Source organism: Phyllobates terribilis, unplaced genomic scaffold, assembly GCF_046119375.1.
Source record: "Phyllobates terribilis strain yellow unplaced genomic scaffold, ASM4611937v1 Scaffold_5__5_contigs__length_657084704, whole genome shotgun sequence".
NCBI lineage: Eukaryota > Metazoa > Chordata > Amphibia > Anura > Dendrobatidae > Phyllobates > Phyllobates terribilis.
In genome coordinates, this window is record NW_027362765.1 from 634,340,748 (window position 1) to 634,364,219 (window position 23,472).

A 23,472-nucleotide genomic window follows, 5' to 3' on the forward strand; every position below is an offset into this window, starting at 1 on the left:
TATAGTGCTGTGCTGCAGGAGCGAGGTCACTTGGGTTCAAACAGCTGAAGATCAGCTGAGAGCTCCAGTGATCTCACTTACGGCATTAGTGTTGCGTGGAAAATTCTCACACAGCACCCATGCCGTAAGTGAGATCACTGGAGCGCTCAACTGATCTTCAGCTGTTTGAACTCCAGTGACTTCAGTGTCGGCAGCTTCTCTCGATACACTGCGGGAGCTATAGCACTCCTTTCAGTGTACCGCCGGCTGATAGGACGGTCACATCTCCGGATGTGGCTGTGCTATCAGGGACATCGATATGGGACATTCGGTATATGGCGGACAGGTGAGAATGAGGTTGGTTTATTATTTTATCTTTCTGCGGTTGACATGAGCATCGGTCATTAGAGTCAAGATGTAGGTAAGTGGTAGGTGAGTATAATGTGTTTATTAGTTTTATTTAAATAATTATTTAATTATTTTAACTTTTTTTACTTTGTTTCAGTGCGCATGCGCCGTTGATGAGAGATTACTTCTCCCATCAGTGGCAGCTTATGTACAGTGACAGCAGGCGCTGGATGATGGGGCTAGTAGTCCCATCAGCTTGTGCCGGTGACCAGCAGTAAGCTTTTTACTGCGGGTGACTGGCCCAGCTGCGAGATCATGCTGACACCTGACAGCATGTTGCCGTAGTGCTGTGACCGGCGGTAGCTATCTTACCGCTGATCACAGCCCCTGAAACCAGGGATGTTCGTGTTCGGGGCCTATTTTTGCGCAAAAGCTAGGTAACCCGAACATGAATCCGAATGTGCCATATTTGTGCCGAATTTGATATTGGCGATCGTTTCCCGAACATATTCGCTCATCTGTAGCCAGGAGCGTCATCTGTTCCTGCTACTGTCGCTGCTGCTGCATTTGTTGCTGTTGAAGCTGGAAATGTATTAACAATTTGTTGGTCTCCTGCTGAGCTTGCTGCTGCTGCATATTCACTTGTACCAGTTGTCTTATCAGCTCCTCCGTGGTTGCAGGCTGCGCTTGTGCTGCTACAGCTGCCAGGACATGCGGTTTCCAGACAGCAATCACCTGTCCTCTGGGACTTCTGCCCGCATTCGAAGCACCAATTTGTGAGGGATCAACTCCATGGTACATGGGGGTTCACACTCGGGAATGCAGTTCGCAGGTTCAAATAAATCGGTGGTTTATTAAGTGTCCATAAACCAGTCAGGAAAGAAAATAACACAGCCTCTTCCAGGCTCAAAAATATATAACTGAACAAAACTCAAAACAACAAGTCCATACAGCACGGCCTCATCTGTTTAAATGCATTAGCTTTCCTTTGCCTTCATCAAGGTCTGAGCAGCACATTCAAGGCCTGCTCACATTGCAATACACACAGACAGACCCAGCTGCCTTAAATCAGCTCTTAAATCCCACCTAGCTTTTTCAGCTGCTCGTAAAACCTGGCCCTATAATTCGGACCCATTAACTACCGCTCAGCACTATGTGTGCTGGAGCCTGCTTCTCCGGGTCCTACATCACTGAGGCTTGGTACCTCCCATCCACAACCTGTCTAGCTGCAACCTTACAGTACCCATTGTAAGTTGCTCACATGCCCGTGTTTTTTTTTTTTTGCAGACCTTGTGTCCGTGAATTTTTTTTACAGTAACATATATACAGTATACATATATATATATATATATATATATATATATATATACACACACACACTAGCTATTGAACCCATTCTATACCTGGGTGGCGAGAATTTTTATTTGTACATTATCCCCTGTATATAATATATACCCCGCACCCTTTCCCTGTATATAATATATACCCTACACTCATCCCCTGTGTATAATATATAACATACACCCTTCCCCTGTACATAAAATAGACCCCTGCACCCATTGCCTGTTTATAATATATACCAGCGCCGGCACTACTATGTTGACGTTGTATTAGAATACATTTTTTTGAAGACACTGTGTGCAAATTTGTCTTCAATAAAATGGCACCGGAGATTGCGCTATGCGCAGGCGCTAACCCAGCGCCACATTCCACTTCCAGCCTCATCCTCATGGCGCCGGAGATCGCGGCATGACGTTATGGGCGGCGCCAGACATTACGTTGTGTGGTCAGAGCCTATGCATACTGTGATCTACGGCACCACACTACTCCATCCTCACCCTCCTTCCTATCACCTCTATTAATGCTGGATGCATCCTTCTGACTCCGGCCACACTGGGCAGACGCAGTCTATACCGACTTAGGACAAAAAGACACATCCAGTGTTGTATTATAGAGATATATATATATATATATATATATATATATATTTATATATTTATATATATATATTTATACACTGCTCAAAAAAATAAAGGAAACACTCAAATAACACATCCTAGATCTGAATGAATGAAATCTTCTCATTGAATACTTTGTTCTGTACAAAGTTGAATGTGCTGACAACAAAATCACACAAAAATCATCAATGGAAATCAAATTTATTAACCAATGGAGGCCTGGATTTGGAGTCACCCCCAAAATTAAAGTGGAAAAACACACTACAGGCTGATCCAACTTTGATGTAATGTCCTTAAAACAAGTAAAAATGAGGCTCAGTATTGTGTGTGACCTCCACGTGCCTGTATGACCTCCCTACAACACCTGGGCATGCTCCTGATGAGGTTGCAGATGGTCTCCTGTGGGATCTCCTCCCAGACCTAGACTAAAGTATCCGCCAACTCCTGGACAGTCTGTGGTGCAACGTGACGTTGGTGGATGGAGCGAGACATGATGTCCCAGATGTGCTCAATCGGATTCAGGTCTGGGGAACGGGCGGGCCAGTCCATAGCTTCAATGCCTTCATCTTGCAGGAACTGCTGACACATTCCAGCCACATGAGGTCTGGCATTGTCCTGCATTAGGAGGAGCCCAGGGCCAACCGCACCAGCATATGGTCTCACAAGGGGTCTGAGGATCTCATCTCGGTACCTAATGGCAGTCAGGCTACCTCTGGTCAGCACATGGAGGGCTGTGTGGCCCTCCAAAGAAATGGCACCCCACACCATTACTGACCCACTGCCAAACCGTTCATGCTGAAGGATGTTGCAGGCAGCAGATCGCTCTCCACGGCGTCTCCTGACTCTGTCACGTCTTTCATATGTGCTCAGTGTGAACCTGCTTCCATCTGTGAAGAGCAAAGGGCGCCAGTGGCGACTTTGCCAATCCTGGTGTTCTGTGGAAACTGCCAAGCGTCCTGCACGGTGTTGGGTTGTGGAATTATATACTTAACAAAAAAGTGTGCAAAGCAGTCATCAAAGCAAAAGGTGGCTACTTTGAAGAACCTAGAATATAAGACATATTTTCAGTTGTTTCACACTTTTTTGTGAAGTATATAATTCCACATGTGTAAATTCATAGTTTTGATGCCTTCAGTGTGAATGTACAATTTTCATAGTCATGAAAATACAGAGAAATCTTTAAATGAGGTGTGTCCAAACTTTTGGTCTGTACTGTATATATATATATATATATATATATATATATATATATATTTTACTTTTTTTTTTTATTTTTACAATTTTTATTTTTATGTTTTTTAAACTTTTTTACTTAGTCCCACTATGGGACTTTCACTTTTTTCATAGATATAATGTATTGCAATGCACTAGCATTGCAATACATTATACCTATAGTGAAAGCTCCTGAGACCATTGCTGTGCATTGGTCTCAGGAGCTTTCCGTAGCTTGGTGACCTGGGGGTCATCATGACGACCCCTGGTCACCATGTCAATGGTCGGGCCCCCCACGATGATGTCACGGGGGCGCCGACGTGAAGGCAAGGGAGCTCCCAGCTCTCTGCCTGCCTCCTGAACACTGCGATCGCGCTCGATCGCAGTATTCATATGGTTAACAGCCAGGGGCAGTGCTGACACTGCTCCTGGCTGTTTAGTGCCGCAGCTCAGCCACTGGCAGCGCTCAGTTCCGGCACAGATAGAACAGCAGACGCTGAAATTTCAGCTTCTCCTGCTCCATCATGTTGTGATCGGTCAGTCAGATGGACTGACTGACTGATCGCAGCGATCTGGGTGCAGGGACCGATGGCATGGGTCCCTGCACCCCTTCTCGTGCCGCTCAGCTGTCGGCACTGAACTGGCACAGCGTGTTTACATGCTGTGCCAGTTCAAAGCTATGACGGACACTGCACGGCAATGAGCATTAACTTACACCCGCTCATGCCGTGCAGTGTCCGTCATTGAGTGCTATGGGGTTAAATAAGCTCTTGAGGCAGATTCTCAGGGAGATCTGTGTCAGGCTCAAAGTGTTAAACAGCTCATTTATATAGATCACCCTGAGAATTTGCCTATAGAGCTTATTTTAAATGAAAGGGGGCGTTACTATGTAATGACTGACAGTCTGCTCTCCTGATTTACATGTCTCAGACTGGTAACGTCCCATTTAATATAAAATAAGCTCTGGAGGCAGATTCTCATGCAGATCAGTGTCCGTCCCATAATCCTGAACAGCTCATTTACATATAAGAAAAACATGGATTTCTCTGGAATAAGACAGCGGATCACAGATATTAAGGTGTCTTAATATTAAGGTGTTTATTCGGATTCCTATGACCTACATGGCCATATAGAAGGATTACGTAGAAGTGTTAATCCTCCTAACACATTCTCTTTAACAATGCAACAGCATTTTCAGGCTCCACATAGAAGCCTCTAGAGAAAAATGCACAGTACAACTGCATTTTTAAATGCACCGAAGGCAGAGTTGTCTTGAAATCACATCCACTTTATTTGAACATTTAGGCCGTGTTCACATGTAGTGTAAATGCTGCGTTTTTATGCTGCTTTTTTTTTACACAGAAATTCTGCTGTGTTTAACTGTCCAAGCAAAGTAGATGTGATTTCATGAAAACTGCACCCCCTGTTTGTCTAAAAACGCTATTGAACTGGTGATTTTGTTGCATTTTTTTCTCTAGAGGCTTCTATGTGGAGCCTAAAAAAAGTACAGAATCAAAGCTTTTATGTACTATAAAAACAACTTTAAAAATGTTGCTTCACATCTGCACCAAAAAGACATCAAATAAGGGGAAAAGGCTTGGGGTGTCGCTAGGGGCTTAGTTAAAATTTGCATCATTTGTCCCTCCTTCTGTTCTGGAAAAGTTGGGAGGTCTGCACATGCACATGAACTATTCTTATCTCATCTGTGTCTGAACGCGGTGTGACACTACTCACATTGATCCGTTTGAATATACCAGGTTACATGGTAAGGTATCCTGTTATGCAGACAGATTTGGTGTTTTATTTGCAATGATAGTTATGATCAAATGCAATTATGATCGAATACCGCATGATGTGTGCAAGACCATAACTTATAATTCAGATTACTTATTATTTTTTAATTTTTTTTTTTATTGATGTCATTTCATTCAGTTATTTTTATTAATTAATTTATTCAGTTCAAAGGGTAACTTACAAAATGTTGTGTCAGGTTGATATATATTTATATATATAACTATAAATACATATGTATATATAAATCTGATTATGAACTGTGCTGCTTTTGGTTACAGGTAGTCAGGGAGATTGTATTCATCTCATTGATTATTGCCACCCTCTTGGAGTTGTGTGTGTCTATTTCCATCTCATCATTTGGATGCAGTTCTCTGATAGGAAATGCTGTCTCCCAACAGGTAAGAGGAGTGGTTTGGTTCAGACAGAATGGACCACATGGACATTTTGACCCTCATTGAGACTGGCATTTCGTATGCCAGTCTAAATGAGGGAATGCTGCAGTAAGATGTGCCAAATTCATTAAGAGGCGCACAACATTTAAAGGAGTTTCCAGGCTTGGAGTGCAAGTCTGCAGTCACTATTTGTGACTGTAGACTTGTGAGTCCTTACAGTGTCTGCTGTCCGGATTCTCTGGTGCTGACGAAGGGAGGAGGCGGTCTTCTGACCGCAAGTATGCAATTTGCATACTTACAGCCACGTTCAGACTAAACGTGTCAGGCCTTGCTTAATTCACTTGTATTGAGTGATACCACGCACATCTAGTTGGCATGTGACCGCATATATGCAAATTGCAACAACATGGACATAGAGTGACTACAGACTTAAACCCCAAGCCCAATGGGCGCGTCATTTTGGCGCAGCTGCCTGAAACTGGCCAAACATCAAAAGACAAATGTTTGATCCACTTTGCGTTGCGTAAAATTTTTTTAAATTTTAAGTGTTTTTAAGGCCTTTATTCTTAAAGGGGTTATCCAGGCTTATGATATTAATAATCTACCATTAGGATAGTATTTTGGGGTACATATGGCTCTATGATCACTTTTTCTTAAATCTTTTGGGGGATGACCAAAAAAACAGCAATTCTGCGTTCTTCGTGAGAGATAAATAATGATGCAAAACCTACAAAAGACAAAAAATATATCTCATACCCTACAATCATTATATATAAATGTAAAGCAAAGTTGCATATGAAATATAGGGTACTTAGTGAACTATTTTTGATCAAAAAAAGTATACAAGCCGTCCCACCAGCGACAAGGTGACCCTAAATTGGGACGGTCCTACACTGTCTATATTAAAAACCTTACTGTGTATCAAAGTTGAAGTAATGCATATAAAAGGGTAGACAAACAGGACCGGGTCCCAACTCCAGACCACCTAGGCCCGTGGTAAGCTACATATATACTAATCAGCTCAACAAAGGGGATACCACACCCCTAATTTGCACAGACAAATAATGATATAGTTTCATAGTATGGGTCAATACGGTTCTAGTGAAACCTAATATGTAAAATTATGACGTATTTTTATGTTTTATTACTTTTGCACATGAAACTCACTATTTGAAAAAATTTGTTTTTTTTGCATCATATACTGAGACTCTTTTGTTGCCAAACAATCTACAGTCTTTATTTGTACCATGTTGTGATACACATGACTTTTGGACAATTTTTTTATTGAATTTTATTTGAGGTGAGATGAACAAAAATTACAATGCAATTATAGTTTTTTGTATTTTTTTGTAGCATTCATCTGACAGGATAAATCGTTATGTATTTTTATTGTACTGGTCGTTAAGGATGTGGTGATACTAGTTATTTTTCTTTTTTGAGGGCTTTGTTTTTCATTAAGCGACTGCTTTATGCTGAAAAATGTAAAAAAAAAAAAGTAAGCACTTAAAAACATTTTTCAATTTCTTTTATAATATTGAAAACTTGAAACCTTGATTGGGTTGATAACACATAGTGCTGCTAATGTAGTGCAGAGCATTATCAAGCCTGTCAGTGTTATACTGACAGGCAGTCTAATAGGCATGGTCTACTAGGCTTTGATATATGGCAAACTTTATTATTAGGCCTCCGGTTACCATAACAACCACAAGAACACTGCAATTGTGCTGTGGGGATCCAATGGCATGACAGAGGGTATTATCTCCCTCTACCATACTCCTTTCATACAGCTTTTGTGGCAGACTATGGCACTTAAAGCACCACTCCAGCATTTTTTTTCAGCACTGGAGTAGTACTTTAAATGTAAGCTTTTTCCCCCTATCATATACTCACCCTCTGGCGTTTTCACCTTTTTTTGGTGCCGCTCCGGTTCCACGGCGCCATCTTGTGAGTGTAGCTACTGACTGTCCGGAAGACAAAGCTTCAGTAACTTGCAAAAGTATTCACCCTCATGGCTTTTTTCCTATTTTGTTACATTACAACCTGTGTTTAACTATTTTTGTAATCCGATTTGTTTGTGATGCATCAGCACTAAATAGTCTAAGTTGGTGAAGTGAGAAAAATATAGGCATAAATTTAATTTATAGGATTAAATAAGTAAAAATTGTCATGTGCATATATATTCACCCCTTTTGCTATGAAGCCCCTAAAAATTTCTGCTGCAAGCAATTACCTTCATGAGCCACATGCTTAGTGATAGGAAATCCACCTGTGTAAAATCTAAGTGTCATCCCGTCTGTCAGTATAAACACACCTTTTCTGAAAGGAAACAGAGGCTGCAACATCATTGAGCAAGAAGCACCACTAACCAAACAGCACCATGAAGACCAAGGAAATCTCCAAACAAAATCTTGAAACAAGTCAACAACAAAGTTATTGAGAAGTACAAGTCAGGGTTGGGTATTAAAAAAAAATATCCCAATCTCTCATGATCCCCCGGCGCACCATCAAATTCATTATCACCAAATGGAAAGAGCATGGTCCCACAACAAACCTGCCAAGAGTGGGCCGCGCACCAAAAACCAGAGACCAAAGGAAACCTTGAAGAAGCTGCAGAGTTCCCAAGCAGAGACTGGAGTATCTGTCCATACGACCACAATAAGCTGTACACTCCATAGAAGTGGCCTTTATGGAAGAGTGGACAGAAAAAATCCTTTACTTACACACAAAAATTGTAAGGCTCATTTTGAGTTTGCCAAAAGACATGTGGGAGACTCTCCAAATATATAGAGGAAGGTGCTGTGGTTAAATGAGACCAAAATTTAACTTTTTGGTCACCAAGGTAAATGCTAAGTCTGGAGCCAAACCAACAAAGCTCATCACCCCGAGAACAGCATCCCCACAGTAAAACATGGTAGTGGCAGCAACATTCTAAGGGGTTGTTTTTTTGGCAGCAGGAGAGGGAAAATGGTCTGGGTCGAGGGGAAGATGGATGGTGCAAAATGCAGGGATATTCTTGAGCAAAACCTGTTTCAGTCTGTCAGTGATTTGAGACTGGGACGGAGGTTCACATACCAACAAGACAATGACCCAAAGCATACTGCTAAAGCAACACTTGTGTGGTTTAAGGGAAATGTGTAAATGTTTTGGAGTGGCCTAATCAGATTGCACATTTTCTGTTAGTACAATAAACCTCATTTCAAGGCAAAAACATTACTGTGTCCAACAGTTTTTACATATATCAAGATGAAATAGCTGTTGCAAAAACACTAATTTTTCTAAAACATTAAGCTTAGGATTAATAGGGGTGCCCAAACTTTTTCATATAACTGTATACCCTATGTGAATAAACATGCTAGAAATAGGAGGAAACCACTATGGCTAAATAGAGCTGTAAGGGGCGCAATAATTGACAAAAAGAAAGCATTTAGAGAACTAAAGCAAGTAGGTAGTGATGAGGCATTAAATAAATACAGAAAATTAAATAAATTCTGTAAAAACCAAATCAAGGCAGCAAAGATTGAGACAGAGAGACTCATTGCCAGAGAAAGTAAAAATAAAAAATAAATATTTAACTACATAAATAGTAAAAAACTAAAAAATGATAGTGTTGGCCCTCTCAAAAATAGTCTGGGTGAAATGGTGGATGGAAGTACGGCGGCGTCTAAAAATCATTAAAGTTGACAAATCCCTGAGCCCAGATGGAATACACCCACGAGTACTGCAGGAATTAAGTAACGTCATAGATAGATCATTATTTTTAATCTTTAAAGATTCCATAATAACAGGGTCTGTACCACAGGACTGGCGTATAGCAATTGTGGTGCCAATATTCAAAAAGGGGACAAAAACCGAACTTGGAAATTATAGGCCAGTAAGCTTAACTTATACTGTGGGTAAAATCCTGGAGGGTTTTCTAAGAGATGCTATACTAGAGTATCTGAAGAAAAATAACCTCATGACCCAATATCAACATGGGTTTACAATGGACTGTTCCTGTCAAACTAATCTGATCAGCTTTTATGAGGAGGTAAGTTCCGGACTGGACCAAGGAAATGTAGTGGATGTTGTGTATATGGACTTTTCAAAAGCTTTTGATACGGACAATGGGGATAGGGGAAAATACATGTATGTGGGTTAAGAACTTGCTCAATGATAGAAAACAAAGGGTGGTTATTAATGGAACACACTCAGACTGGGTCACAGTTAACAGTAGGGAACCACAGGGGTCAGTATTGGGCCCGCTTCTTTTTAGCATATTTATTAATGACCTTTTAGGGGGCACACTGAGTTGTATTTCAATATTTGCAGGTGACATTAAACTCTGCAGGGTTATCAATACAGAGGAGGACAATTTTATATTACAGGAGGATATATGTAAACTAGAAGCTTGGGCTGATAAATGGCAAATGAGCTTTAATGGGGATAAATGTAAGGTAATGCACTTGGACAGAGGAAATAACATGTAGAATTATATGCTTAATTGTAAAACACTGGGCTAAACTGTCACTGAAAAAGACCTGGGTGTATTGGTGGACGACAAGCTCACGTTTAGTGGCCAGTGTCAGGCAGCTGCTGCAAAGGCAAATAAAATAATGGGATGCATTAAAAGAGGCATAGATGCTCATGAGGAGAACATAATTTACCTATATACAAGTCACTAGTGCGACCACACTTAGTATACTGTGTACAGTTCTGGTCTCCGGTGTACAAGAAAGACATAGCTGAACTAGAGCGGGTGCATAAAAGAGCGACCAAGGTTATTAGAGGACTGGGGGGTCTGCAATACCAAGACAGGTTATTACACTTGGGGTTATTTAGTTTGGAAAAACGAAGGCTTAGGGGTGATTTTATTACCATGTACAAATATATGAGGGGACAGTACAAAGACCTTTCTACTGATCTTTAGAGCAGTGAGACTATGGAACTCTCTGCCGCATGATGTTGCAATGAGTGATTCACTATTAAAATGTAAGAAGGGCCTGGATGCCTTTCTTGAAAAGTATAATATTACAGGTTATATATACTAGATTCCTTGTATCCAGGGAACTAGTCTGATTGCCGTATGGAGTCAGGAAGGAATTTTTTTCCCCAATGTAGAACTTAGTGTTTGCCACATGGGTTTTTTAGCTGGATGGACTTAGTCTTACTTCAACCTTTAAAAACTATGTTACTATGTTACCTTAATCAAATTGAGAATCTGTGGTTAGACTTGAAGATTGCTGTTCACCAGAGGAAACCATCTAACTTAAAGGAGCTCGAGCAGTTTTGCCTTGAGGAATGGGCAAAATTACCAGTGGAAAGATGTGGAAAGCTCATAGAGACTTATCCAAAGTGACTTGCAGCTCAAATTGCCACAAAAGGAGGCTCTACAAAGTACTGACTTTAGGGGGGTGAATAGTTATGAACACTGAAGTTTTCAGTTATTTTGTATTATTGTTTGCTTCTCAATAAAAAGAAAACCAAATGTTCACAGTTGTAGGCATGTTCTTTACATGAACTGATACAAACCCTCAAACCTATGAAATTCCAGGTTGTGAGGTAGCAAAACACAAAAAATGCCAAGGAGGGGTGAATACTTTCGCTAGACACTGTACGTCACAAGCTCTCAGTGCAAGTTTATGAGAGCCAGAAGGAGGCTCTTATAGACTTGTATTGAAAAGTACCTCCGCGCCACTCAATAAAACACTGGAGCTGCCAGCAGATCACTTTTCACTGTAGACCGACAGGATCGACAAAGGAAAAAAGCGGCAGAAGGTGAGTATCAGGCAGGGGGCAGGGGAATTACATACAAAGCACCATTCCAGTGGTGCTATAAAAAAAAACACTGGAGTGGTGCAGAATTAATTGAGCCACTGCAAACATTGGCAGCACTCCGTTGCCTCTGCTATATCTTTTGCTAGCTGGGGGAATTAATTGCTGTAAGGCAGAAATAACCTCGGGGTTGCAATCTCAGTGTGAATAATAATCCCTGGCTTTTCACATCCTAATGGAAAGCGGCATGTCCATTAGGATCTGAAAAGCCAGTGAGGTGAAGGGGAGCGGTTCAATATACATAAAAAAACATTAAATAACATAGAAAAAGTTGATATCCCTATAACAGTAACAACCTGTACAATACTATTATATGGAAGGGGCAGTCCACTATATGAACAACCTCCTTTTAAATGAAGTAGTCCTCCATGTGGAATAAAAATAGCATATACTAATACTAACATCTTGTACTGGTGCTGTTTCAATGCTGGGTCTAGCCTGTAATATATCACAAAACCAGGTTCGCTTATCCACCTAGTAACAAAAAGTGAAATTAGAGTAGTAAAAAAATTACAATTTTTATTAATAAATTCTTTTATTATACATAGACATATATGAATCTGTATAGATTGTGGTTGTAGGTTTAAACCAGGTAATAAAGTTATTAATAGACACTTTCAGTTATGGCCCGGAACCTATTGTATTTGTTCAGGTACTATTTCAGTTCATTAGTATAAATACCTGATATATTTTTTAACCATCATTCTGCCTAATAACATTCCGGGGAACTGAATTGATGGAACGATTCACCAAATAAGAGTATTTATTCACAAGTTTAGCAACGTATAGTTCATGGTTACATAGTTACATAGTTAGTAAAGCCGAATAAAGACTTGCGTCCATCAAGTTCGACCTGTTAGTTCTGTAATTGCTAAAGTTGATCCAGAGGAGGGCAAAAACCCCAAATGATTTGGCCAATCTTCACCTGAGGAAAAATTCCCTCCCGACTCTGAAACCAGCAGTCAGAATAAATCCCTGTATCAACCTACTATTTTATTCTATTTTTAAGTATATGCAGAAATCTGCCTGGTATCTAGAAAAGCATCCAGTCCCCGCTTGAACTGGTTTAGTGCATCCGACATTACCGTCTCCTCACTCAGTGAATTCCATATTCTCACTGCTCTTACCGTAAAGAACCCCTTCCTATGCTGGTGCTGAAACCTTTTCTCTTCCAGTCTTAGTGAATGCCCTCTTGTTACCGTAATATCCCTCCTTTTGAACAAATCCCGGGCAAGGTCTCTATACTGTCCCCTAACATATTTGTACACATTTATTATGTCCCCCCTCAACCTTCTCTTTTCCAGGCTGAATAGTCCTAGTTTTGCCAACCTCTCTGGGTATTGCAGTCCCTCCATTCCCCTTATTAATTTTGTTGCCCTCCTTTGTACCTTTTCAAGCTCATTTATATCCTTTCTATATATTGGGGCCCATAACTGAGCACAGTATTCCAAGTGTGGTCTGACCAGTGCTTTGTACAGTGGAAGAACAATGTTCTCCTCCTTTGCAGCTATACCTCTTCTGATACATCCCATTACCCTGTTTGCCCTTACAGCAGCGGCCTGACTTTGGGCACTCCAATTTAGTTTGCTATCAATCAAAATGCCCAAGTCCTTCTCCATCTCTGAATTCCCCAATGATTTCCCATTCAGTGAGTACTGGTGACTTCCATTTTTCCTTCCCATATGTATGACCTTACATTTCTCCTCGTTAAACCTCATTTGCCATTTAATGCTCCACCTACCCAGCTTATCCAAATCCCTCTGTAGGTCTTCACTATCCTCTTTTGTATTAATTGTTTTACATAACTTTGTGTCATCTGCAAATATTGATATTTTACTATTTATCCCGTTGACTATGTCGTTAATAAAGATATTAAATAACATTGGGCCTAGTACAGACCCCTGTGGTACCCCACTAGTGACGCTTACCCAATCTGAGTATATTCCATTTATAACCACCCTCTGCCTTCTATCCTTTAGCCAGTTAGCTACCCACTTGCAGACATTTTCCCCCAGCCCCATCATTCTCATTTTGTATACCAACCTATTATGTGGCACGCTATCGAACGCTTTTGAGAAGTCGAGATACACGACATCCACTGGTTCCCCCTGATCTACTCGAGAGCTAACCTCCTCGTAGAAGTCAATCAGGTTTGTTTGGCAGGAGCGATTCCTCATGAATCCGTGTTGGTTCGGGGTTAATAGATTATTAGCGTCAAGATGCTCCATGATTGCCTCATTAATAAAGCCTTAAAAAATTTTGCCCACAACGGACGTCAGACTCACCGGCCGATAGTTTCCGGTGTTACTTTTTGCTCCCTTTTTGAATATTGGCACTACATTCGCCTGTCGCCAATCAAGTGGCACAGACCCAGTCTCAACAGAGTCCTTAAATATAAGATATAACGGTCTGTCTATCACATTACTTAGTTCCCTTAGTACCCGTGGGTGTATGCCATCAGGTCCTGGTGATTTGTTTATTTTAATGTTACTGAGGCGTTTCTGTACCCCAGCTTGGGTTAAATTTGTCATACTTAGTGGAGGATTAAGCTTGTCACTTCTCATTTCGCCTGTTAGTTCTTTATCCTTTGTGAAAGTTGACGAAAAAAATGTATTTAATAGATTAGCTTTATCCTCATCTTTCTCTATGATTTTGCCTTCATCACTTTTTATCGGTCCAATATTATTCGATTTAATCCTTTTACTATTTATATACGTAAAGAACAGTTTGGGATTTGATCTACTTTCCCTAGCAATACATCTCTCTGTTTCCTCCTTTGCTATTTTTATTTGTTTTTTGCAGGTTCTCGTTTTTTCCTTGTAACACATTAGTGCCTCCTTGCTGTTTTCCTGTTTTAATCTCTTGAATGCCTCTTTTTTGCTATTTAACGCCCCTTTTACATTCTTGTTCAACCATATTGGTTTCCTCTTATTTCTGGCCCTTTTATTCCCATACGGTATATACCTCTCGCACTGAGTATTCAGAATTCTTTTGAGGGTTTCCCATTTACTATTCGTATTTCCTTGATTAAGAACTTTGTCCCAGTCTATAAGTTGAAGGTTTTCTTTCAGCTGATCAAACTTCGCCCTCCTAAAGTTTAATGTTTTAGTTGTTCCCTTATTGATAACCCTACTGAAGGGCATTTTGAAATTGATAATATTATGATCGCTATTACCTAGGTGCCCCCCTATCTGTACCTCAGTTATTCTATCAGGCCTATTAGTCAATATTAAGTCCAACACGGCCTTCCCTCTCGTTGGTTCCTGCACTAGTTGGGAGAGATAATTATCCTTAATATTTGTCAAGAACCTTTTTCCTTTCTGCGATCTACAGGTTTCTGTTTCCCAGTCAATATCCGGGTAGTTGAAGTCCCCCATTACAATCACCTCATTATGTTTTGCTACTTTGTCTATTTGTCCTAATAGCAGTTTCTCATTCTCCTCTGTTATATTGGGTGGCTTATAGCAGACCCCCAGTAATATTTTATTATTATTTTTTGCCCCCTCTATCTCTACCCACATGGACTCGACCCCCTCTTCTCCCTCTCCTATATCTTCCCTTAGTCTGGGCTTTAGACATGACTTTACATATAAGCAGACTCCTCCGCCCTTCCCCTGTTTCCGGTCCCTTCTAAATAAACTATAATCTGTTAAATTTACCGCCCAGTCGTAGCTATCGTCTAGCCAAGTCTCTGTTATACCTACGATGTCATACCTCTCCTCCGATATAAGCGCCCGCAGCTCATCCGCCTTATTGGTCAGGCTTCTTGCGTTGGTCAGCATGCAAGATAAAACTTTGGGGTTATTTAGCATCCTATTCTTCTCTAACGATCTAACTGTACTATCCCCACCCCCCTCTCCACCCTCATATTCACTTCTCCCCTTCCCCCTTGCTTGCCTCACATCCCACCTATTTCCTTGGTTCCCCCCCCCCCCGTCTCTAGTTTAAAAACTCCTCCAACCTATTAGCCATCTTCTTCCCCAGCACCGCTGCACCCTCCCCATTGAGGTGCAGCCCGTCCCTACGGTAGAGCCTGTAGCCGACAGCGAAGTCGGCCCAGTTCTCCATGAACCCAAACCCTTCTGCCTTGCACCAACTCTTTAGCCACTTATTCACCTCCCTAACCTCCCGTTGGCGCTCCTGTGTGGCTCGCGGGATTGGTAGTATTTCTGAGAAAACTACCTTGGAGGTCCTTGCCCTAAGCTTCCTACCTAGATCCCTGAAATCAGTTTTAAGGACCCTCCATCTACCACTCACTTTGTCATTGGTGCCAATGTGGACCATGACCGCTGGGTCTTCGCCAGCCCCACCCAGTAACCTGTCAACCCGATCCGCGATGTGCCGGACTCGAGCGCCAGGGAGGCAGCACACCGTTCGGCGATCCCGGTCTTTGTGACAGATTGCCCTGTCTGTCCCCCTAATAATAGAGTCACCCACTACCAGGACCTGTCTAGCCTGCCCTACACTTCCCCCCTCCCCCTCATTACTGGAGCATACACTCCCCCGGCGGTCAGAGGATCTGTCGTGCTCCAATAATGCCGGTTCTGAACCAGCCTTCCTATACTTCTTCCCTCTATCCCTTCTAACTGTTACCCAGCTCCCTGCCTGTTCAGCCTGCGCTTCCCCACTAAGCTCCACCCCCAGTGTTGACCCATTGAGTGTCTGCTCGGTGAGCAGCAAACTCCGTTCCATGTTGTCGATGCTCCTCAGTACCGCTATCTGAGCACTTAGATCCAGGATTTGGGCTTCCAAGTGCACGATATGCTCACATCTCTCGCAGCAGTATGGATCCCTGAGCGGTAGCTCAGGGAATGCATACATTGCGCAAGATGTACACTGCACGGCTTCGGCCAACATGGACGTCATTCTAAATATGGGGATACAGTCAGTATATATGTACAAGTACAAAACACAATTATTTATATATAGGTGTATGGACGGGGATCAATTAGGGATGTGCAAGTGTATCGATTAGATATCGGCGCGGGATCAGTTAAGTATGGACGGGGGATCAATTAAGTATCAATTAAGTATGGACGGGGGATCAGCTGAGTGGGTCAGGTGGATTAATTAAGTATGGACGGTGTGTCAATTAACTGGTCTCAGGCAATAAAGTGCATAATGTGCATATACCGTAGAATTTTAAAATCACTTAACACAGCTTGTGGTGAGAAATGTGAAGGATATATAATTAATTACTAGGAATGTGTAGTGGCCACCCAAGATACCCTTTATACCTGCACCCAATATAACTCGGGTGAAGACTGTAATGGCAGACCAGTCCTCAAAATGGAAAAAATAACATTATATTATCTGCTAATTGCCTGTGCTCATGATCATCAAAAAAGTGCTTTAAGTACTTGACGTGCAATAGTGCCATGAATGAAAAGGTCAAAGATCCTGTTTACCTGTCAAGTCAAGTTATTTTTTTCTCAGAAGTGGGAGCCAAAACAAGGTGAGGAAAAATCAGAAAACAAGTCACCAATTCTGCATTTATCACCCACTCCTGGTTTTGGCACCCACTATTGAGAACAAATACTGACCAAATGCTGATAGTGGGGCCGTGGCCTAATTGTGTGGTCCAGACAGACACCAGGCCACATTTCAGCATATAACTCTGTTGTGCTGATATTGTGTTCCATGCAGGAGAATACCTGTGCCACATTTGTGCATAGAAAGATTTGGTTCTGGCATTTTTTTGGCCAGGCAGGAATTCACATTAGAAAATCTAAATTCTTTCTGCTACTACTGTACTACAGAAAACAGGCCAGATTTGAGCTTTTAATTCTTTTTGATTGATATTCTGTTCCATCCGGGAGTTCACTTTAGAAAATCTAAATTTGTGTCTGGTACTACCGTGCTACATAAACCAGGCCACATCTGAGCTTTTAATTGTTTTTTGCTGATATTCTGCTCCATCCAGGAGTTCACATTACAAAATCTAATTTTTTTTTTGCTACTACCATGCTACAGAAACTAGGCTACATCTGAGCATGTATTTCTTTTTTGCTGATATTCTGCTCCATCCAGGAGTTAACATTAGAAAATCTAAATTTGTGTCTGTTTTGTTCTTATTAGTGTGGTTCAGAGACACCAGGCCACATTTCAGCATAGAACTCTGTTGTGTTGATATTATGCTCCATGGAGGAGTACACCTTTGAAACTCTTTTCTGTTCCTACTGTGTGACATAATGCAGGCCATATCTGAGCTTGTATTTTTTTTGCACTGACATGCTGCTGTATACAGGACTCGTCCACAGTAAAAAAATCTAAATTCTTCTGTTACTACTGTGATACATACAGCAGGCCACATTTCCGTTTGTAATTATTTGGCGCTGAGATTCAGCTGTATCCACGGCTCCACAGTAGTGTTTAGTAAGCACTAAAATGCTCGGGTGCTCGAAGCTCGGGCTGAGCTCGCCGTGATACTCGGGTGCTCGACCCGAGCAACGAGCCCATTGTTAGTCTATGGGAGACCCGAGCATTTTTGCGGCGGCACCCCCGGCAGTCTTTTAAAAGCCTAACAAGTGCCCAAAACGATAGTGACAGTGCTCAAATGACATGGGGACAGCATGGGGATCGCCCCAGGAAGCATTTCTGACCCCCAGGTCACTACTGTCAACAACGTGGTCAGAGGTATTAAGCTACTTTTAAGGGCTCACAATAAAACGTTAAAAAACGAAACTGAAACTGCTTTCCTGTGAAATATGTTAAGGAAGTTCCTTTTCAGGGTAAAGACTTGTGTATAAGGTAAAATAAATAACCTAAAAAAAAAAATACTCCTCCACACCTTGGGCTATGTTCACAAGTAGCATTTTTTATGCGTTTTTGCACTTTTGTATTGCGTTCAACCGTGACAAATGCATTCACCGGGAAATGTCATTTTAACATTTTACAACCTTATCTGGTCATGTGCTGTGTGACACATTCATACAGTGCTGAAAAGACCTGGGAACAGCATGGGGAAGACCCCTGGAAGCATCTCTGACACCCAGGTCACTGCCTAAAAGTGTGCCCATCAGAAGTCATCTTTGCCGCATCAGAAGATGCAGACTTGCAACTATCCCCGTGCAAGTTCTTGTCTCAGGGCAGTGTTCAATTGTACCTCCCCCATTCCTTGCAATGCAAGCGCAAATATGCAGCCAACCACCCACCCCCAGGCTGCAATGCCATACAGCTAGTTTGCACTTGAAATGGGGCCTTTTAGTTTGGAGGAGGCCGAAGCTGGCCACTACCTCATGGCTGCTTCGGCAGAGAGGTATCCATGCTCAGTCCCCAGCCGCCCCTATTTGTCCCGGTGGGCCTTATACATAAGATTAAGCGCGTATACCAAAACATTACCTGTCCCCTCCTCAGTGCATTTAGTGCGAAGGACAGCCTATTCCGCTGTAGTGTGTGCATGCCAAACCCCTGTTCATGGTACATGCGAAGATGCCTCCCACCCTGCACCTGTCGTTGCAGACTTGCAACTATCCCCGTTCAAGTCCTTGTCCCAGGGCAGTATTCAATTGTACCTCCCCCATTCCTTGCAATGCAAGCGCAAATGTGCAGCCAACCACCCACCCACTCCCAGGCTGCAATACCATACTGCTTGCTTGCACTTGAAATTGGGCCTTTTGGTATGTGGAGGCGGAATCTGGCCACCACGTCATGACTGCATTGGCGGCCTGGAATCCATACTCAGTCCCCAGCCGCCCGGCAGCCGGGTGTCCACACTCGGTCCCCAGCCACCAGGGGGCGGCCGGGTGTCCATACTCGGTCCCCAGCCGCCCCGCGGCCGGGTGTCCACACACGGTCCCCAGCCGCCTGGGGGCAGCCGGGTGTCCATAAACGGTCACCAGCCGCCCCTATTTCTCCTTGGAACATCCCCCCACACACTTTTCTTAGCCCGGCCTGCTTTAGGGCAGCATTGGATAAGCCCACCAGAGAACCAGACTCCTCCGGTGGGCCCTGGCTTCTCCATCAGGGGAGTTGAGAGTGCCAAGGTGAGGACCATGATGATGATGATAGAAGTTAGCATCTGCTTTGTTTTCTTGGAATGCAAGCGTAAGTGTGCAGCCTGCCACCCACCCACCCCCAGGCTGCAATACCATACTGCTTGTTTGCTTGCACTTGAAATTGGGCCTTTTAGGCATGTGGAGGCGGAATCTGGCCACCACATCATGGCTGCATTGGCGGCCTGGAATTCATACTCAGTCCTCAGCCGCCCGGCGGCCGGGTGTCCACACTCGGTCCCCAGCCGCCAGGGGGCGCCTGGGTGTCCATACTCGGTCCCCAGCCGCCCCGCGGCCGGGTGTCCACACACGGTCCCCAGCCACCTGGGGGTGGCCAGGTGTCCATAAACGGTCCCCAGCCGCCCCACGGCCGGGTGTCCACACACGGTCCCCAGCCTCCTGGGGGCAACCGGGTGTCCATAAACGGTCCCCAGCCGCCCCTATTTCTCCTTGGAACATCCCCCCACACACTTTTCTTAGCCCGGCTTGCTTTAGGGCAGCATTGGACGAGCCCACCAGAGAACCAGACTCCTCCGGTGGGCCCTGGCTTCTCCATCAGGGGAGTTGAGAGTGCCAAGGTGAGGACCATGATGATGATGATAGAAGTTAGCATCTGCTTTGTTTTCTTGGAATGCAAGCGCATGTATGTAGTAGCGGCTAGGTCTGAGGTGGTCAGCGTTTTGGTGCATATCCTACCTCCTCCAAAGATGGCTGGATGTTTTCCTGCTACTATCCCAGTTCTATGACTCCCATTAAAACAAAGCTTCAGGTGATGAATGATGGATGAGGTGGTGGCAAAGGAGAAAGAGCAGGAGGAACAGGGACCATTCACATTAATATCAGGCCAGTCAACCACATATGTCTTGTAGGATATGTTTCTGTAACAAAAGGAGCGATTCGGCTACACAGTTATAGGGCATACAGTGAGTGCAATGCCTACCAAAAATTTTGAGGCACTCCAATGCCCCTTGGAAATGACATGGAGGTCAGAGGGCCTTAACTAAACCATTTATTCCATTTATAGCAACTGGGTCTCCTGTACACTGTTGGCCTAAGCAGTGAATGGAAGGCTTTCCAAAAATTATGAGGAACTGTAATGCCCTTTGAAACAGACGTGGATTACAGCGTACTAAAAACTTTCTACCCATTATTGGGGAGTGGGTCTCCCTTAGTTTTCGCCTTTGCATTGAAAAGAAAAAGCTGACTAATATTAGGAGGAAATGCAATGCCCGTTGGAAGAGTCGTGGAGGTTAGAGGTAATTAAAAACAACATTTCAATACCCCTTGGAAGAGCTGTGGAGTTCAGAGTGGCTTAAGAAGACGCTTTTAATGCCTCTTTGAAGAGACGTGGCAGTCACAGTAGCTTAACATGATGGTTTTAATGCCCCTCGGAAAAGTAGTGGAGGTCGCAGTAGCTTAACAAGACTCTTTTAATGCCCCTTCCAAAAGCCATACAGTACAGCATATTACAAACATTATTCCCATTATTGGGGAGTGTGTCTCCCATAGTCTTTGCTTATGCCTTCCAAGCAAAAGCTGCCAAAAATTAGGACTGAGGAACTTGCAATGCCCCTTCCAAGAGCCATGCAGTACAGCATATTACAAACATTATTCCCATTATTGGGGAGTGTGTCTCCCATAGTCTTTGCTTATGCCTTCCAAGCAAAAGCTGCCAAAAATTAGGATGAAGGAACTTGCATTGCCCCTTACAAGAGCCATGCAGTACAGCATATTACAAACATTATTCCCATTATTGGGGAGTGTGTCTCCCATAGTCTTTGCTTATGCCTTCCAAGCGAAAGCTGCCAAAAATTAGGATGGAGGAACTTGCAATGCCCCTTACAAGAGCCATGCAGTAAAGCATATTACAAACATTATTCCCATTATTGGGGAGTGTGTCTCCCATAGTCTTTGCTTATGCCTTCCAAGCAAATGCTGCCAAAAATTAGGACGGAGGAACTTGCAATGCCCCTTACAAGAGCCATGCAGTACAGCATATTGCAAACATTATTCCCATTATTGGGGAGTGTGTCTCCCATAGTCTTTGCTTATGCCTTCCAAGCAAAAGCTGACAAAAATAAGGACGGAGGAACTTTCAATAATGGCAACACGGACCACGGTCACCCTGGTGGTATAGTGGTGGTGGAGGCTGAGGATAGGGAGAAGAACATAAAAAAGCCGAAATGAGGAAGCGTATACCCATGTGTGGGTGTGAAGCGGTGCATGTGAATACACCTCCCGAAATAACACAGTGGATTTGACTTTTTGTTACTCTGCTGTCATTTGCTGGTGATGAGAAGTCTGGCCCAATCCAGCCCTTGTTCATTTTGATAAGGGTCAGCTTGTCAGCATTGTCAGTTGACAGGCGAGTGCGCTTATCAGTTATAATTCCCCCAGCGGCACTAAAAACACGCTCCGATAACACGCTAGCGGCAGGGTAGGCCAGGACCTCCAAGGCGTACAGAGCGAGTTCATTCCAAGTGTTAAGCTTGGATACCCAATAATTAAAAGGCACAGGGGAATCACGGAGGACGCTGGTACGGTCGGTAAGGTACTCCCTCACCATCTTTTGAAACTTTCCATTCCTTGTGAGAGTACCCCACGACTCAGGGCCTGTAAGCTTGGCGGGTCTCAGAAAACTGTCCCAGAACGTTGACAGTGTTCCCCTGCCTCTGCTGGATTTGAGTTGCCTCTCTCTCACTTGTACACCTTGGTTGGTCAACGAACTGTGACCTCTGCCGCTAGTGTGTTCAGATGGGAATTTTTTTAACAGTTCTGCAGCGAGGGCCTTCTGGTACTGCCCCATTTTTGTAGACCTCTCTACCTCAGGAATAAGAGAGTGAAAGTCCTCCTTGTAGCGGGGATCTAAAAGTGTCACCAACCAGTAATGACTGTCACCCAACATTTTGACAACGCGAGGGTCACGGTTAAGGCAGCTTAACATAAAGTCAGCCATGCGTGCCAGACTGGTAACGGGCAAGACTTCCGTGTCCTCACCAAGATGACGACTGACCATGCTCTCCTCCTCCTCCTCCTCCTCCCCCCTGTCCTCAGGCCACCCATGCTGAACCGACGGTATGACAGTTGTACAGGTACTACCGTCGACAGCGCATGATACAAGCTCCTGTTCTTCGTTCTTCCTCCTCCTCCTCCTCCTCCTCTCCCTCATTGTCCCCCAATGCACGATGGGATGAGATGAGGCTGGGCTGTGTGTAATCAACCGCTATGGCTTCTTGATCCATCTCATCATACTCTGGCTGCAATGCCTCCTCTTTAATTCTATGCAGAGAGCGTTGCAAAAGACAGACAAGTGGAATGCTGACGCTAATGATGGCGTCATCGCCACTCACCATCTTGGTGGACTCCTCAAAGTTTGTCAAGATGGTACATATGTCAGACATCCAGGTCCTCTCCTAAGGTCTTATGTGTGGAGTCTGACCTGAATATCGACGGCCTTGTTGCAACTGGTACTCCACAACTGCTCTCTTCTGCCACAAATCCTTTGCAACATGTGGAGGGTAGAGTTCCAACTTGTGGGGACATCACACACCAGTCGGTGTGACGAAAGCTGCAAATGCTGCTGCAACACAGCAAGAGCGGCGGAAGCTGTAGCCGACTTGCAAAAATGAGCTGACAAGCGGCGTACTTTGACTTGCAGATCTGGCAACTCGGGGTTTGATTTAAGAAACCGCTGAACCACGAGGTTAAGCACATGAGCCAGGCATGGTACGTGTGTGATCTCGCCTCGCCTCAGAGCCGCCACCAGGTTACGGCCATTGTCACACACGACCATGCCTGGATGTAGGTTCAGCTGTCTCAGCCACAGATCTGCCTGCTCTTTCACAGCTGTCCACAACTCACAAGCAGTGTGAGGTTTCTCACCTAAGCTTATGAGTTTCAGCACAGCCTGTTGCCGCTTGGCGAAGGCAGTACTGCAGTGCTTCCAGCTTGTAACTGATGTGGTGATATCTGAGATGGAGGCTG

At 43.6% G+C, this 23,472-nt stretch overlaps 1 protein-coding gene across 1 annotated transcript in view; it reads left to right on the forward strand.

Annotated features, from left to right (window-relative positions):
• The window catches only part of LOC141271676 (membrane-spanning 4-domains subfamily A member 15-like), a 296,948-nt gene that overhangs the window by 219,253 nt on the left and 54,223 nt on the right, over window positions 1–23,472 (forward strand). The window contains exon 5 of the mRNA XM_073681714.1: window positions 5,570–5,689. Within this exon, the coding sequence (XP_073537815.1) occupies window positions 5,570–5,689 (120 nt within the window). The remainder of the gene's footprint in view (window positions 1–5,569; window positions 5,690–23,472) is intronic.